General features: G+C 38.5%; 1 protein-coding gene across 2 annotated transcripts in view; it reads left to right on the top strand.

The window, feature by feature from the left end:
- Positions 1-12,997, top strand: part of BRWD1 (bromodomain and WD repeat domain containing 1) — a 44,253-nt gene extending 31,256 nt beyond the window's left edge. Inside the window, exons 33-42 of one of the 2 annotated variants that reach the window (XM_083438761.1) lie at positions 335-410; positions 1,409-1,450; positions 1,630-1,764; positions 3,175-3,327; positions 3,737-3,906; positions 4,597-4,826; positions 5,734-5,898; positions 7,409-8,299; positions 8,976-9,860; positions 10,604-12,997. In XM_083438761.1, the coding sequence (XP_083294887.1) occupies positions 335-410; positions 1,409-1,450; positions 1,630-1,764; positions 3,175-3,327; positions 3,737-3,906; positions 4,597-4,826; positions 5,734-5,898; positions 7,409-8,299; positions 8,976-9,860; positions 10,604-11,646 (3,790 nt within the window). In that variant the 3' untranslated portion in view covers positions 11,647-12,997. Of the gene's footprint in view, positions 1-334; positions 411-1,408; positions 1,451-1,629; positions 1,765-3,174; positions 3,328-3,736; positions 3,907-4,596; positions 4,827-5,733; positions 5,899-7,399; positions 8,300-8,975; positions 9,861-10,603 lie in introns of both variants that reach the window. The other variant, XM_083438760.1, reaches the window with a different exon arrangement.
- The last annotated feature ends 2,605 nt before the right edge of the window (positions 12,998-15,602 follow it).

Raw genomic sequence — 15,602 nt, 5'->3', positions numbered from 1 at the left:
AGGAGTAGTTATCTTTAAAATAAATCAGAGGTTTTCTGTGAGGACTCCTAGAACAACACGAACCCAGCAGAAAGGCCCACAGTTACTGTGAAACTGAGAAACATTCTATTCTTTTGTAGATCCTTTGCCACTTCCTACACTATTTCAAAGAGTCCCTGAACCCTCTGAAGTAGATTCATGAGTGTGTACAGGGGACTGCACACAGAAAGGGAAATCTGCTAAAATCACCCTGTTTTTCATTCAAGAAGCCTCTAAGGGCATTAAAGAAATTTCCACAAGTGAAGGCAACAGAACAAGATACAACCTATTGTAACATTACATTTTTATTTTCCAGGAATCCAGATTGTACAGATATTTTTGAGTTGTGCATTGCAACTAACAATGGGGACAGCATAGATCCTGATTATCTGGTAATAAAACCTTATTTTTACCCTGCCTAGATAACTACTAGCTCTTCCCGCTTCAGTGCTATTTTATTAAGCCCTGCCCTTTCCCTTCACCCTATTAATAATAGTAGAGTAGGCTCAAACTTGTAAGTTCATTGAACAGTAGGGTGGTGTCTGGCGCATTTTCTCTAAATGACAACCTAAGACCCCAAACCCTTGAGTGGAGCTTTCTAACAAAATATTGCTGTGTAGAGTTCTATTTCAGTTACTTGTATTCAACTGCTTCCCCACAATAGTTGGATAGCATTTTTGTGGGATGGGAAGGAATGAGTATGTGGATCTGCTGATGTCCAATCCAGCTACATTAAAATATTGTATGAGCAGTTCTCACTTCTGTATCTGGGGACATAAATTCTCAGTATGAACCTGAAAGTGTCCTATCTAAACAATGTGGTTTTCTATCCTTTTTTTTATCTCTGCTGTATCCTGCCCCCCACCCCCATCAATTAACATTCTGTGGTCATGGGGTCGTCATTGGGGTTTCTGCCTCCCTTGCCTTGCCTTAGGTTTTCCCCACAAAGACATGAGGGAGTTCCCTCTTAGGTGGTGGTGGTGTTTTGTAAAGATTTGTTTATATTCTGGCAACCTCCAGAGTCTGATGGTGAGTAGTTTTGGATAGAAAAGCACAGGAGCAAAAAACATCTGAATCAGTATTAGAAGGAACACTCTAGATGAGGGGTAGGCAACCTAAGGCCCATGGGCTGGATCTGGCCCAATTGCCTTCTCAATCCGGCCTGTGAACGGTCCAGGAATCAGCGTGTTTTTACATGAGTAGAATGTGTCCTTTTATTTAAAATGCATCTCTGGGTTATTTGTGGGGCATAGGAATTCGTTCATTTCCACCACCCCCCACCCCAAAAATAGTCTAGCCCACCACATGGTCTGAGGGATGGTGGATCGGCCACGGCTGAAAAAGGTTGCTGACCCCTGCTCTTGATGAACATTTCTGGTCTGTTTTGTAGGATGATGAAGAGACCGATGTTCCCAGAGCACCTTCGAGAAGAGTAAGTCTATTTACCTTGACAACAACCTTTGCCCAATCTGTGAGATAGTAGCAGGATTTTTCCATAATACTCCTACATTATACAGATGAATTCTAAATCCTGTGTCCCAGTCTATCCTAAAGGTTTGGCAGTCAATTCTTCCATGCTACATTTATAAATACTGTGTTTCTATTTTAAAGAGTCGGGGCTTGAAGAGGAGACTCAGCTATGATGAAAACACTTGGAAGAAGCAATGTATGGATCTTGTTAATCTAATTTTCCAGTGTGAAGATTCTGAGCCATTTAGACAACCTGTTGACCTGGATCAATATCCTGTAAGTTCATATCATTATCATCGTCAATATCATTGATATTCATTTCATATTGCATTTCCAGCATCCAGTGTTATTTCCTATTACTATGAAAAGAAATGGGCAAGAGTTTTCTTGAGTAGCTTAGGGTGAGAGAACCTACACACTCCAATGTCAAATAGTTGCAGAACTATTTCCAGGGTTCTAACTGTTAAAGTGGCAGGTGGTCCTACCTAGCCAATTCCAGATCAGTCAGGTGGAATAGTGACTACCATTTGGCTTTATGTTAACAGTGACAATAAAGTAAAATAGAAATTGTGTTCAACATATAAGCAAGCTTTGAAATCCCAATCTTATTTATTCTGAGTACTGGAAGGCCTTGAGTATTTCATGGACAATGATTAATGTCAGTTTTGGATGATTATTGATTTAAAATATATCCTGCTTGCTTCAATATATCAATATATCAATTAACAATAAAATTAAAATAATTATAACACAAAGCAAAACCACACTAAACCAACAAAAGGAATTGAGAGAGAATCAAGACAGCATTAAAACAATTCATTTAAAACAATCATACCTCAAAAGTCTTACTGAAAAGGAAGATTTTAGTACTTTAGTGGAAGGCCATTAGAATGAGCTCAAGAGGGACGGAACTTAATAGCTTGGGTGCAGCCATTAGGAAGGCCCTCTGTGTGGTCCAAACAAGATGTGTGTTGAGACATATGAGAGGATCTCTGTTGAAGGTCATGTTAGGCACGCAGGTTTATACAGGAAAAAGCATAATTACTCTGATTTAACCTTATCATACTCAAAAGTAGACTCACTAAAATCTATGGGGTCAACACTGAATGTGATTCAACCCATTGGGAATATTAAATTTCCAGGCCTGTCTAGGCCCGCTAATGTTTTTAAATGTTTACAGTGTTCCTTCAGATATTCTACAAAATTAGTCCATTCTTTTTGTCCTAGGCCTAGAATAGCACTGGTGATATAGTTAGGGTAAAATTTGTAATAAGGGAGATGAATAAATTAGATAAAGATAAAAAGATGCAGAAAACATAATAGGTAATGATGGGAAACCGGGGAGGGGGGGAGTCTGAGGGTTGAGAACCTCCAAAAGATAATGTTTTGTTGTGTTGATATGAATGTAAAATGTAAGCAAAAAAAAAATATCCTTAAAATAGTTAAAAAGGGAATATTAATTTCCAAATCTATGTTCAAGATGCTTGGCCAAAGTTGACAAATATAGTTGTTTCTTTTCAGTCCCAAGGAAAATGTATGTTAAAGTCACTGGGATCATTTAGCACAAAGTGTGCTCCTGTTTTGTTTTCTTTTAAATGGATTTCAGATTTACATATCTGTGTATAAGAAACTTCGCCCCATTCACCACATCTTAAATAATGGAGTTATTTGGATGTCTTTATTTAGGACTACCGGGAAATTATAGACACACCAATGGACTTTGGGACTGTGAAGGAGACATTAGAAGCTGGGAACTATGACACTCCAATGGAACTTTGCAAAGATGTTAGATTAGTATTTAGCAATGCTAAAGCATACACTCCAAACAAAAGATCCAAGGTAATGTTTCCGTGCCATTTACCTAATTTGTCAAATCAAGGGAGAGAAAGGAAAATAACAAGTGTCCAAAAAGAAACTGATCACCCTATCATATGTTATATAATTGCAAATCCTGTCTCTGAATTAAAGGCTGCACTCCTAAGTAAATTTGCATGGGATTTCTGCCTTAATGAACATATTTCATTAAACTAGATTGTTTTAAAGTGTGTGGTCCTGTGTTGTGTGTAGTAGAAAGTACAGTTAGTACATAAATCTCTCATAATTTTTGTTCACTGCTTGAATATTTTGTATTAAGCAGTTTATAAACTCTTAAAATAATAGTAATAAAACTTTACAATTGGATCACCAAATGCAAGTGTCTTAAACTTTTTTTAAAAATAAAAACTAACCTATTTCTTTTGCAATTTAGATATATAGTATGACATTGAGATTATCTGCACTGCTTGAGGAAAAAATGAGGAGAATTATCTCTGACTTCAGAACTGGACAAAAATACAATGAAAGATTGCGGAGAAGTCAGAGGCACAATAGGAGGCTGCAAAGTCGAAGTAAATTACAGCAATCTACCAAAACACTCAGGTAAATCTTCTTCAGTCTGAGGGTGTTCTTCATTGGCAAAAGCTATTTGAGGATGTGATTGAGATGTGAAGATTGCAGTCCTGTAATGCACCCTTATCTTAGAGGAGAAGTAAAAAGGCATAGGTTTGTGCTGCTAGGTAAACCATGTAAATCAGTTCATCTGATTAACTTGAGGTTTTTGACTGATGGAAGGAGCATAGTTTCAGTGTAGTTTTGGATACTTTCAAAGGTTGTGCAATGGGAGTTGACCCCCCCTCCCCTAAATACTCTCAAAATCTGCTCTGGATTCTGGCGTAGAGTGCTTCTCACATGTTTGATATGTTGAGGGACATACTACTACTATATTGAGGTACATTTCTACTAAAATGAGCTTTCAAGGTATTAAAATAATATAAAATGTCAACAGAATTTAAAGGATTTTAAACTTTAAAAAAATATGACAAAAGTGCAGTGCTGCTATTATACTGGTTAAAAGGTTTAAATATGATAAAATGAACATGTACATTGCTATGTTATAGGTGAGGCTTTCAGTTTGAGTACTTTGCATTGATTGTGTTGCATATTAAAATTTACTGAATACTCGTTAAGAAGCATTTTAACGAGTGGAAAAGTACCACTGAAATAAAAATTAAATTTATAAAATGCAACCATATTCATGGACTGCATATTGTTTTCCTCCTGTTTGTCAAGAAATGGAAAGCAGAAGCAGTGTAAATCTCAGGGTAAAAATCAGTCTGAGCCAGAAGATTCTTCTAACCAAAATACCTCAAGCAGAAAGTCGTGTGTTACAAACCATAAAATGTATGCTGGCACGTCCAGCCGCAGTGTTGCCGGCATATCTTCTGATTCCGCCTCATCATTTGGGAAAAATGCACGAACAAGGAGCGCAGCTGTAGCACACAGTTCTGCATTGTCATCAGGTGAGTGATCAGTTTGTGGGGAAATGGTTAAAAGAAATTTTTCTCTCTAATTGTAAATACACCCTTTGTCTTGCGGTTTAAAATTGCTCTCAACTCAAGCAGACATAACCTTAATGATATTAAGGTAATCAGACCATCCATACAAAATTCTGTCATTTTCCAGGTATTCTTACCTTTGGCATATTGAACTTTAATTTTTTATGCTGTACATCTTTTTGTGAACTGCAAAGTGCAAGTGCAGCTTCACATTTCTTAAATGTATACTTCTTCTGCATTTCTTAATGTACTTTGTCTTTTGACACAAGCTTTTGGCCATGTTGCTAAGCAGATGGGAGATGCTTTAGAATGTTGAGAACGGGAAAATAGAATTTGATTGACTTAAGAATACCAAGAGTAATATGGAACAGTTTGAACACATTGTCGTATCTGCAGTTCCTAGACATTAGAACTGAACCCTGTGATCATCATCTGAGGCCTTTCTTCATGTGCCCCCTCCACGAGAGGTCTGGAGGGTGGCAACATGAGAACGGACCTTTTCTGCGGTGGCTCCCCATTTGTGGAATGCTCTACCCAGCAGGGCTCATCTACCGCCTTTATTACATATCTTTAGATGCTACGCAAAAGCTTTTCTTTATAATCAGGCACTTTGACTGATTAAACAATCTATGGCCTTTAAAATGTGTTTGTGGATGTGGGGTTATTGGTTTGTTATTTCTTTGTGTTCTTATTTTCTATTTTTGTGTTGTAAACTGTGCTGTGATCTTCAAATGAAGGACTGTATAATACTACTACTACTACTACTACTACTACTACTACTACTAATAATAATAATAATAATAAATATCTTTGAAGAAAAGGGGAAATTTGTTTTGAAGTCTTACTTGCATACAATTATTTACCTTTCCAGAAAGTGAGCTGGACCACTCAACAACAGCTTCATCTTCAAGTAGTTCAGAGGAAAGCAAAGAAAGTTCTGCAGAAATCTCATACCCTATAGTACATAATGGAATATCCAGGAAAAGAAGTGATTTCAGAGTTACTAGAAACAGAGTCTATCAGCAAAAGCAAATGGGTAAGAGTAATTCAGCTCATGTTCATTGCAGAAGTTGGGTCACTGCTTCCATTATTTCCAAGTATATAGTTGTGAATTTACTTTGAAATCCACTTTAGATTGGCCCAATTGAGATCCTCAAGGTATCTTAATGGCAACACAAATAAAAGAAATATAAAACCAGCACATAAACAATGTTTGTAAACTATCAAAAACAAGAATATTAAAAGCAATAATCCTGGTAGATAATGGAGATGCCATAGTGCACAGTAGTATACAGTTGCTACTCAAATGGTTATCCAAAATATTGAGCTTTAACTAGCTTTCTAAAAGTGCAAGTAACTCTGGCAGGTCTGCCTGGGGAAAGAGCTCCATGGTGGAAGTGCTGAGAGCCAAGCCCCATCAGATGGCTTGAAATCTTGAAGTCATGCAGTAGGAATTCCTTGACGTAACCTTGACCTTCCATGGGCCACCTTGATGGGTTTGTTTTCAGGCATGGTATGGATTCAGATGGTGTTGCCAAAAGACCTTTTCCTTTGCAAAGACCATCTGTGGAGGGAAAACATCCCTTTGAAAGGCATTCTGTTAGCACCAGTCTGTTGACTGGCACTGTCAACAACCCCTACTTGCCAAGGAACAATTGGGTGCACACTTTAAGTTCCTGACTTAGCAGTCACACATTCACCTGCCCCATGTTTGATGCCACATGTGACATATGTTTGGGCAGGTTTGTGTAATTTGAGGGAAACTCATCCCCACACCTGGCTTTAAATGACAAATTCTGTATTTTGAATTACACTCGAAAATTAAATTGAAGCCCAGAAACCAACTTGCTGCCTGTGACGATGTGTGCTTTTTTGATCTTGATTTGCGTGTATTTAAATGTTGAGTAGGGAAAATGCTAGACTAAAATGCAGTTGTGCCAAGATTCTCTCAAATGTGTCTCTTGCTATAGTATTGTGACTGATTGTGGAGATATTTTAAATCTATTTCTAAAGTGGATTAGATTTCCACCATATAGTTTCATGAAATACATGCAGGTTCCGCTATCCCCATGCTCATATGCCCCAAACTTGTTATGTGCTCTGCAGAGTCACTTATCTACTTGGTTTGTTTGCTTGCTTTGCTAGTCAGTGGCAGCCATTTTCAGGCAGAGACGGAGTGCGGAGCAAGATTGGACAAATCAGGAAGCAGGAGAGTTCAGTCAAATGAGTTTTTTACTTTGTCTTTCTTTGGATGATTGGCTGCAGCCATTTCAGGAAGACACCATGGGAAGGGGTGGGAAAAGGGAGTGGGCAGATTCTGCATTAGAAATACGATTTCTACAGGAAATAGTGGAAATTGTGTACTTGTTATACAAATGCTCACCTAATGAACAGTTTCCAGGGAACACATTTCATTCAGTAAGCGGGACCTGTGTGTATTGTTCCAGAGCTTTGCATGGTTCTGAGATTAGTGCCAGGCAAATTGTACACATTTTAAAATGTTCAACATAAGTAAACCTCCTCATTTTTGTGTCTAGCTTATCAAGAGAATGGAAATAGCCAAAGAACTACCAGAAAAAGAATATCTGAAAGAGGAATGGATAATTCAAAAGAGCTGTATGAGACTTTTTGTAACAGATCTGGAAGGCACAGAAAAGTTCCACGTAGAAGTGCTACTGTAGCAGCTAATAAATTAAGACTGATGAGTGATGTAGAAGAGGAGCTATCCAGTTCAGAAAGTGTTGGTATTGGAAGCAAAAACAGAAAACTGCCTCATCGCAATGCTTCTGCCGCAGCAAGAAAAGTATTGCTAAATGACTCTGAGGAAAGTTCCATGCAGTCTGAAAGTGACAAGGAAGTAGAAGAATCTAACCGAGGGAAAACCTTCAAAGCTGGTTCAAGTGCTGTTGGTGTTCGAAAAAAGCATGCTTGTGAATCTGATAGTGGGAGCTCAGATTCTGAAAATAGTGTGCAAAAAACACTAAAGGGTTGTCACGTTAATGGCCAGAAGCAGTCACAAAGAGCTACCCGCTGTGCATCTCCAAAAATAAAATCCCCTGTTGAATTTTCAGAAGATGACTCCAAAAGCCTTGTGTCAGAGGATGGGAGCATTCAGAAAGCTGCTTACCAGTTACCTTCTGCATCCAGAAGTAATAACAGAAATATCTCTGAGGCAGATTCTGAGCCAGAAAAATGCAATGGTTTAGAAAAACAAACCTGTAAAAGAGTATCAACTCATTTCAGGAAAGCTAAGGTATTAAGTGACTCGGATGAAGGACTGGAGTCAGGGAAGGAGGATGAGCGTGTCACTTTTTCAGAGAGCAGAGGGTCTTCTAAGATGCCAAGACTACCCAAAAATAGCTCCAAGTGCTCATCTGATTTAGAGTCTGGAACTGATAGCAGCAATTCAACAAAAAGAAGGAAAAACATCAGGAAAGGTGATGTATTTTAAATGTATAAAATGTGATTTAATGCACATTCCAGATTTAAAAAGCTTTTCCCTTGTAGCCGCTCTCAGTGAAACTATCCAGTATTCAGCAGAGTTTGAATTTTGATGAATAAAATCTATCTAGATCATAATCTGGGATTTAAGCAGCACAACAGTTCTCAAGATAGCAATCCTGGTCGCTCCTAGTCACTAACTATTGCAGGCATGGTTGATTTAAAAGACCTTGCTTAACTGAATTTTGTTTTGAAGTAGTACATGCTATGAAATATTAAAATGAGGATATAGAACTTGTTTCTTAAAAGTCAAATCTGGGGTGCTGTCCAGTTGTGGCATCCTAATGATACAAATAGAACTTCTATTTCTCCCTGAAAACTCCTCTCCTAAATCTGTTCTTTAGAAGCCTTTGAGAACACTTTGTTAGCTCAAGCACTAAAGTTTGTGGAACACTGAGTGTAACATGGGGCTGATTTGTTTGTGTGGATGTGGATTAATGACAGGTGGATTGTATCTTACCATCAGATGTATGCATGTACTAGCTGCTTAGCTTTAATAAGTAGTCTGTAAATGTACAATTTTTTCAATGAAACTAGCTTTTGTTAATGTTTGATATTGTGCTATACATGCCAGGTCTGCTTTTATATAATAATCTTTCCATGCCTTTATAGAATGTGTCATCCAAGAGAATGGGTGCAGACGTTCTGCCAGGAAAAGGAGGCATGAAAGTGATTCTCAAGAAGAGGGAGTTTATAAAATACAAAATAGCAACCATCACGGTTACCGAAGATTGCCTCGTAAAAGTGCTACTGTGGCAGCTTATAAACTGAGGAACATAAATGATGTGGAAACCAGAGGCTTTGAAAATGATGAAAAGCTGAACCATCACAATGCAATTTCTACAACTAGGAAGTCAAACAGTTCAGGGGATGGAGACCAACCGTCTGAAGGAAAAAATAGGAGATATAGCAGAAGAAAGTGTCGTCAGACTGAGTCAGCTGTTTCTGCTAAGAGATATGATAGTGAGTCTGAAAATAGTTCAGATTCTGATAGCGCTTTAAGAAGAAACAGGCATGTTAAAGCCCATGGGCGCAAGCATAGAACGGTTTGTGATGAATCCCCTAATATAAAACCCAGGGTGGAAGTTTCCGAAAATAACCCCAAAAGCCATATGCCAAAGGGCAGAAGTCTTGATAAACCTTCTATATATTTGCATAGTACTGTAGCCAGTCATGAATCTGAACTAGATTCTGAGTTAGACCAATGCAGTGAGGAAGTTAAGAAGAAGCATGACTCTCGGAAGACTGTAGATTCTTTTAGTAAATCGAAAGACAAAAATCGCAGCAAAGCCATTGCAAAATCTGATGTAGAACATAGAGAGGATGGAACAGACTCTCTGCCAGAAACCAAGGAACTTTCAAGAAAGCCCAAATATAAATCCACAGTGGACTCCAGTTGTACTTCTGATTTGGAAATTGAATCCTGCTCCAATAGTAGTGATGCCACAACAGAGCAACACAGGAAAAAGAAAGGAAAGAGAGAAGCTGTTAGAAAAGGTAATGTCTCTTGTACTAATATATTTTAAATCGGTGCCTGAGGGAACTGGTAAGGCTAACACATTTATCTGCAGTTGGGAGCCAATGGACCTCTTAAAGCACTAGCTAGAAATAAAGTGCAATGGCTTGTGTTTAAAAATATATAAAGTCTGTTTAAAACAGTATCAGCATTACAAAAACAGTGTCTAACATAAGAACTATTGGGGTATGTAGAATCCTACAGTATTTATAGAAGAGAAGGCAAAACAAACCAAGAAAATACCTAGGTGAAATACTGGGCTTTATAGAAAATAATGGCAATGATCTGGTGTACTGAAATAGATTAAGGGAGTCTCCTTATTGGTCAAAATAAGAAATAAGTGTTCCAAGTTCATCCTGAATGATCAAGAATTAGAATTAGAAAGTCAAAGAAATGCCTGCCATGCTAACAGTGTAGTCTTATGCATGTCTACTCAGAAGTAAGTTCCATTGAGTTCCATGCTGCTTGCTCCTAGGGAAGTGTGTATGGGATTATTGGTGGGTACTTGCTGCCCTAGGCAGTGTGAAGTGTTTATAACATTAAAAGTCTGCTTAGAACTTTCATTATTAAAAATATTTTAATGGTGCTTAAATTTCACAATTGTACTGTTATCCTATATAAGACAGTTTGGTTTTGAATTATTACTTCAGTATATCATTTGTCTAAATGCACTCATTTCTGTTGGGAATAAAGTATTTTGAAATTTAAAACTTTTCTCTTGTAGAATCAACCCGAGTGATAAGGCAAAGTCCAGTATTACTCCGGAACAGGAAGAATTGCAGAAATTCTGCAGAATTGAATAGTGAAACGAACAATATCAAAACCCCTAATGGAAAGAAAATTCCACGCCGTAGTGCTACTGTGGCTGCAAGCAAAATCAAGCTAATTAGTGATGCCAAGGAAGAGTTCTCAAGTTCAGAAGTTAGGTACCCTAAAAGCAGGTACAGAAAATTGCCTCATCGCAATGCCTCTGCTGCAGCCAGAAAGATGATATTGGATGTTGCATTTTCACCCTCTGAAAGTGAAGCAGAACTAAAGGAATGTGAGCTCAGACAGAAACAGTTTCAGACCTCCTCTTACAGAGCTAAAAAAACTAGCAGAGAACCAGAACAGAAACATTTGGACTCTGAAGTAGAAAGTGTGGTGGAAAAAAAGAGCAGACAGAGCAGAGCCCCAAGGAGACGGTCTCTCACACCTGTGCGTAAAAGAGTTCCTAAAAGGAAAAAACGTGCAGTAGAATTTTCTGAAGACGAATCCTCCAGTAGCATGTCTGCAGAGCACATAGATTCAAGCCAGCCACTGCTTCCTGATAACCATAATGTTTCTGAATTGGAAAAAGAAGATAGTGATAAAAATACGAGGAGTACAACAGAGACTGGAAAAGGAGAGAGAAAACAAAGAAATTCTTTGTCAAAAAATCCTGGAACTTCAAGGAACTCAAAACCGGAACCTGATGGCAGTTCCAATTATTCTTCTGCTTCAGAATCTCAAACAGACTCAAAAAATATTGACAGTAGGAGAACTAGAAAGACAAAAAAGAGGAAAAGTAAAGCCATTTCAATAGATGACACTTTAAATGATGGCTTTTCTGAACCTTCCAAAATACTGCAGAGAAGGAAACGGCCAAAAGTGAATGAAGAGAATGATTCTGAGGAATTGGATTATACCAAGTATAAAAGAGGGAATCGACGTTCCAAAATTAGAACTAGAAATGGGGGCAGGAGAACTGTAAGATATGCAGATGATGAAGATGACTGTGAAATGTAACCTTGACAGGAAAATCTAGCCCACTTTCCTTTTGCTAGTGATACTAGCAAGATGTTGAATCTTCTCTTCCTCTAATTCAGGGAATATATTTATATTTTTCTATGAAAAAGTTAAATGTGGAGGCTCTCCTTTTCATAATATGACTTGCACATGCCTGCCTATGTAGCAGCATTTAGCACATATGCCAAAATGTGCCTCATTGTAAGGGGCAAACTTTTGTCTTCAATGGTATTTTGCTAAATATAGTAAGTGGTGGGAGGGGGCTGAATAAAACATTAGGCAAACAGCTTAAAAGCTGTTTGTTTAGACAGTATTATGGTGCTGCAGAGACACTACCTATGTCTTACCATATTAGCGTGTTTAAAGAACAGATGAATGAACAGCCTGGTGTTTTAAGAACCCGTATATCAGTGACAGACTAGCCTCTCATACTGTATATTGTAAACAACTTAAAAGTGGTTACTGATTTAAAAACACACACCAGATATATGAGAAATAGGCACCCAAAGTAACAACCTGTTAAAATGAGCGGTGCTATGGATTTCTGAAAAACACAGCTTGAACTAATCGGTAATTAAGGGGGATAAAACACTTCCTGATTTTATAAATATGTCAATAAAAAGCTTCGCTGTCAGATATGTGGCTTCCATACTGTAAATTTGAGACCATTAGAATACAGGTGACCACTCGAGCCTAAGATTTTTCTTTGTGTGAATTTTTGTTACAAAACAAGCAAAAACTTAAGTTTGTGCTTTTTTTTATTCAAAATGGATTAAAACTTTTAATGCTCAGAGTGCTAGTATTTAAGGTGTTTTTGCTAAAGTTTGATGCCTAATTCCTTAAGATATAATTATTTATAACTTAGATAATTGGTGCACTTAAGCCACCCCAGCTCCTGATTTATTTTTTTTTCAAAGTAAAGCACCTTCATGTTGGTGGTGTTTAGGTTGGCACTGTTGGAAACAAAAGTAATTTCACTTCATTATTGTATATCAAGAATGGAAGTAAATAGTAATACCACCCCATTTGGATTACCTTCTCTAGGATGTTATTTAAACTTCTTCCCCTTCCTGGGGAGTGATCTGTTTGCTTTGTATGACCCCCATTTGTTCTAATTCTGTGAAAATTCTGTATAAGTATACCAGGTATTTAATTTATCTCTGTGGGTTTCTTGAAGTTTTATTTTGATAACTATTAATTCAGGGTTGTATGCGGGTTTTTTTTTTTTTATGAAACAAAACCCTGAACTACTGTCCTAGAAAGCTGGTTTTTTGTCTTCCACTTCTTGATTTCTCAAGGTAAAACTCCGGATAACATGGTTTGTCTATTAATAAAAGACTCCTAGTGATCAGAGTTCTTTATTTTTGTATGTTTAATTAGAAACTGTACTTGATATGGATAAACTTGCACATTCTGTGTTTAAATGAAGCTTCTTTGGAGTAGATTTGTTTGTTCAGAATCCTTTCCTCCTGGCCATATGAAATCCTAGTTTCTTCATTCCAAAGTTCTGCATAATGGTACATCTGTCACCAATCTTCCATATTAGTTCAAGTAAATGACACCTGCCAACCATTCATTGTGGCTGCCAGAGGGGCCGGATGCCCCAAGGGTTCTGATGTCACTAAAGCATACATCAAGAGTTGCAAGCTTACGGATTATTCATAGAATCATATAATTGTAGAGTTGGAAGGGACCCTAAGGGTCATGTAGTCCAACCCCTTGCGATGCATGAATCTCAGCTAAAGTATCCATGGCAGATGGCCATCCAACCTCTGCTTAAAAACCTCGAATGAAGGAAGATACTTGTCAATGTCCTTAAATTCTGATGGCCAGAACTGGACACTGTGTTCCAGGGGTGGCCTGACCAAGGCAGCATAGCGTGATACTGTTGCTTCCTTTGATCTGGATACTATGCTTATGTTGATGTAGCCTAGAATAGCATTAGCTTTTTTTGCTGCTACATCACAATGTTGACTCATGTTAAGCTTGTAGTTTACTAAGACCCTAGATTCTTCTCATATGTTCTACAGGCAATCCAAGTGTCCCCCCGTCTTACATTTGTGCAGCATTTTCTTGCTGTCTTAAGTGTAGGGCTGACATTTGTCTCTATTTAATTTCATTCTGTTAGTTGGGGCCCAGTTCTCCAATCTGTTAATATCTCGAATCCCGATTCTTGTTTCCTGCAGCATTAGCTACCCCTCTGTTTGGTGTCATCTGAAAAACTGATGAGCACCCCCTCAATTCCTTCACCCAAGTTGTTTATAAAGATGTTGGAAGAAGAACAGACCCAGGACAGAACCCTGCAGCACCCACTTGTCACTTTTTTTCCGGGGTGACAAAGAACCATGAATGAGCACTCTCTGGGTTTGGTCGGTCAACCAGCTACAAATCCACCTAATAGTTCCTTATCCTGCCCACATTTTACCAGCTTCTCTGCAAGAATATGGGGAAATTTGTTGAAGGCATTACTGTAATCACAATACACTACATCCATAGCATTTATAAGTAGCTTGCCACTGATACACCAATCTGCCCCAGACTGTTTGGCTCAGGCTGACTCCATATATTAGTATGTGATGTAAGCAGTCCATGAGTAGATTTTGGTAAAGTGGTTTGTGTAGTGTACGTATTTCTCTAGTTCATCACCAGTGTTTGTTAGGCATTTAACCATTCTTTGCATAATTCATTGGTTAGTTTAAATATTGGCTGTAGCCGCTGTTTAATATGTGACAGTCTTGTGCTAGGAACAGCAAAATGCTGATCTCCTATACATACATGGAAGAGTGCCCCACTGAGCTCAGTTTGTTTGAGTAGACATACATAGGACTGAAATGTAGGGAACTATGAGTCTGATGCATAGGTTTGTTGGTATGGCTCGTTTCCCATATGTGGAGTACATGATCAGCCTATTTGCAGTTAGGGCATTTTCACGCTAACACGAGACTATAATGAGATCATTGCTGTAATGCAGGGGAGAAGCTATCAAAATGTGTAACTACCAAAGAGGTAAATTTAATAACAGCAATGCTGGCGGGGGGGGGGGCAGTAGTTAACTCATAATCTATTGTATCGTGAGGGGAAACGGTACAAAACACAGATGCAACATATGTTAAAAGCTTCCCCACTCTCCAGAATCACACTGATCAAATTTGGTTGCTCCTAAGCATGTTTAAAGCTCACTCTTAAAAGATCTGAAAATGGATCTCCCATATCACATGTGGTTGCCAGCACTTTTTTTTTTGTGAACTCTCAAGGGAGACAGGGTTGTTGGCAGCAGGTACCGTATTTTTTGCTCTATAAGACTCACTTTTTCCCTCCTAAAAAGTAAGGGGAAATGTGTGTGCGTCTTATGGAGCGAATGCAGGCTGCGCAGCTATCCCAGAAGCCAGAACAGCAAGAGGGATTGCTGCTTTCACTGCACAGCGATCCCTCTTGCTGTTCTGGCTTCTGAGATTCAGATTTTTTTTTCTTGTTTTCCTCCTCCAAAAACTAGGTGCGTCTTGTGGTCTGGTGCGTCTTATAGAGCGAAAAATACGGTAGCTTGTAAATTACGGAATTCAATCCACAATTTTAACAAAAGGGTAGTGAACACAGTGCCTTCTAGATGTCGACTCTCAGGGGTTCCAACTTCAAAAAAATAATGGGTAAGCTTCACCCTGCATAATTGATCACATGATGCATGCACACCATTTGAATGGCAATGCCCATCAACTTGGGGGGGGGCAGGCCCCTTTGATATTTTATTGGGGGGCCCAAACCCCAAGGAGTTGGCTCCTATGTTGACTCCCAAGTCCTATCAGTTGGTCCATTATCAGCTGTAGCCTGCAGCCTCTGCAGAGGCACTATATGAGCTCCACTCTTCATTGACTGTTTGTGCCTCTAGGCAGAGCAGTTTCTCAGCTTCCATTCCCGCATCTAGTAAAAGTAATGCATATCCATGGTTTATATTCAGAATG

This window comes from Podarcis tiliguerta (assembly GCF_965153285.1).
Source record: "Podarcis tiliguerta genome assembly, chromosome: 4".
Taxonomy (NCBI): Eukaryota; Metazoa; Chordata; class Lepidosauria; order Squamata; family Lacertidae; genus Podarcis; species Podarcis tiliguerta.
This window is presented reverse-complemented; position numbering and strand designations above follow the sequence as displayed.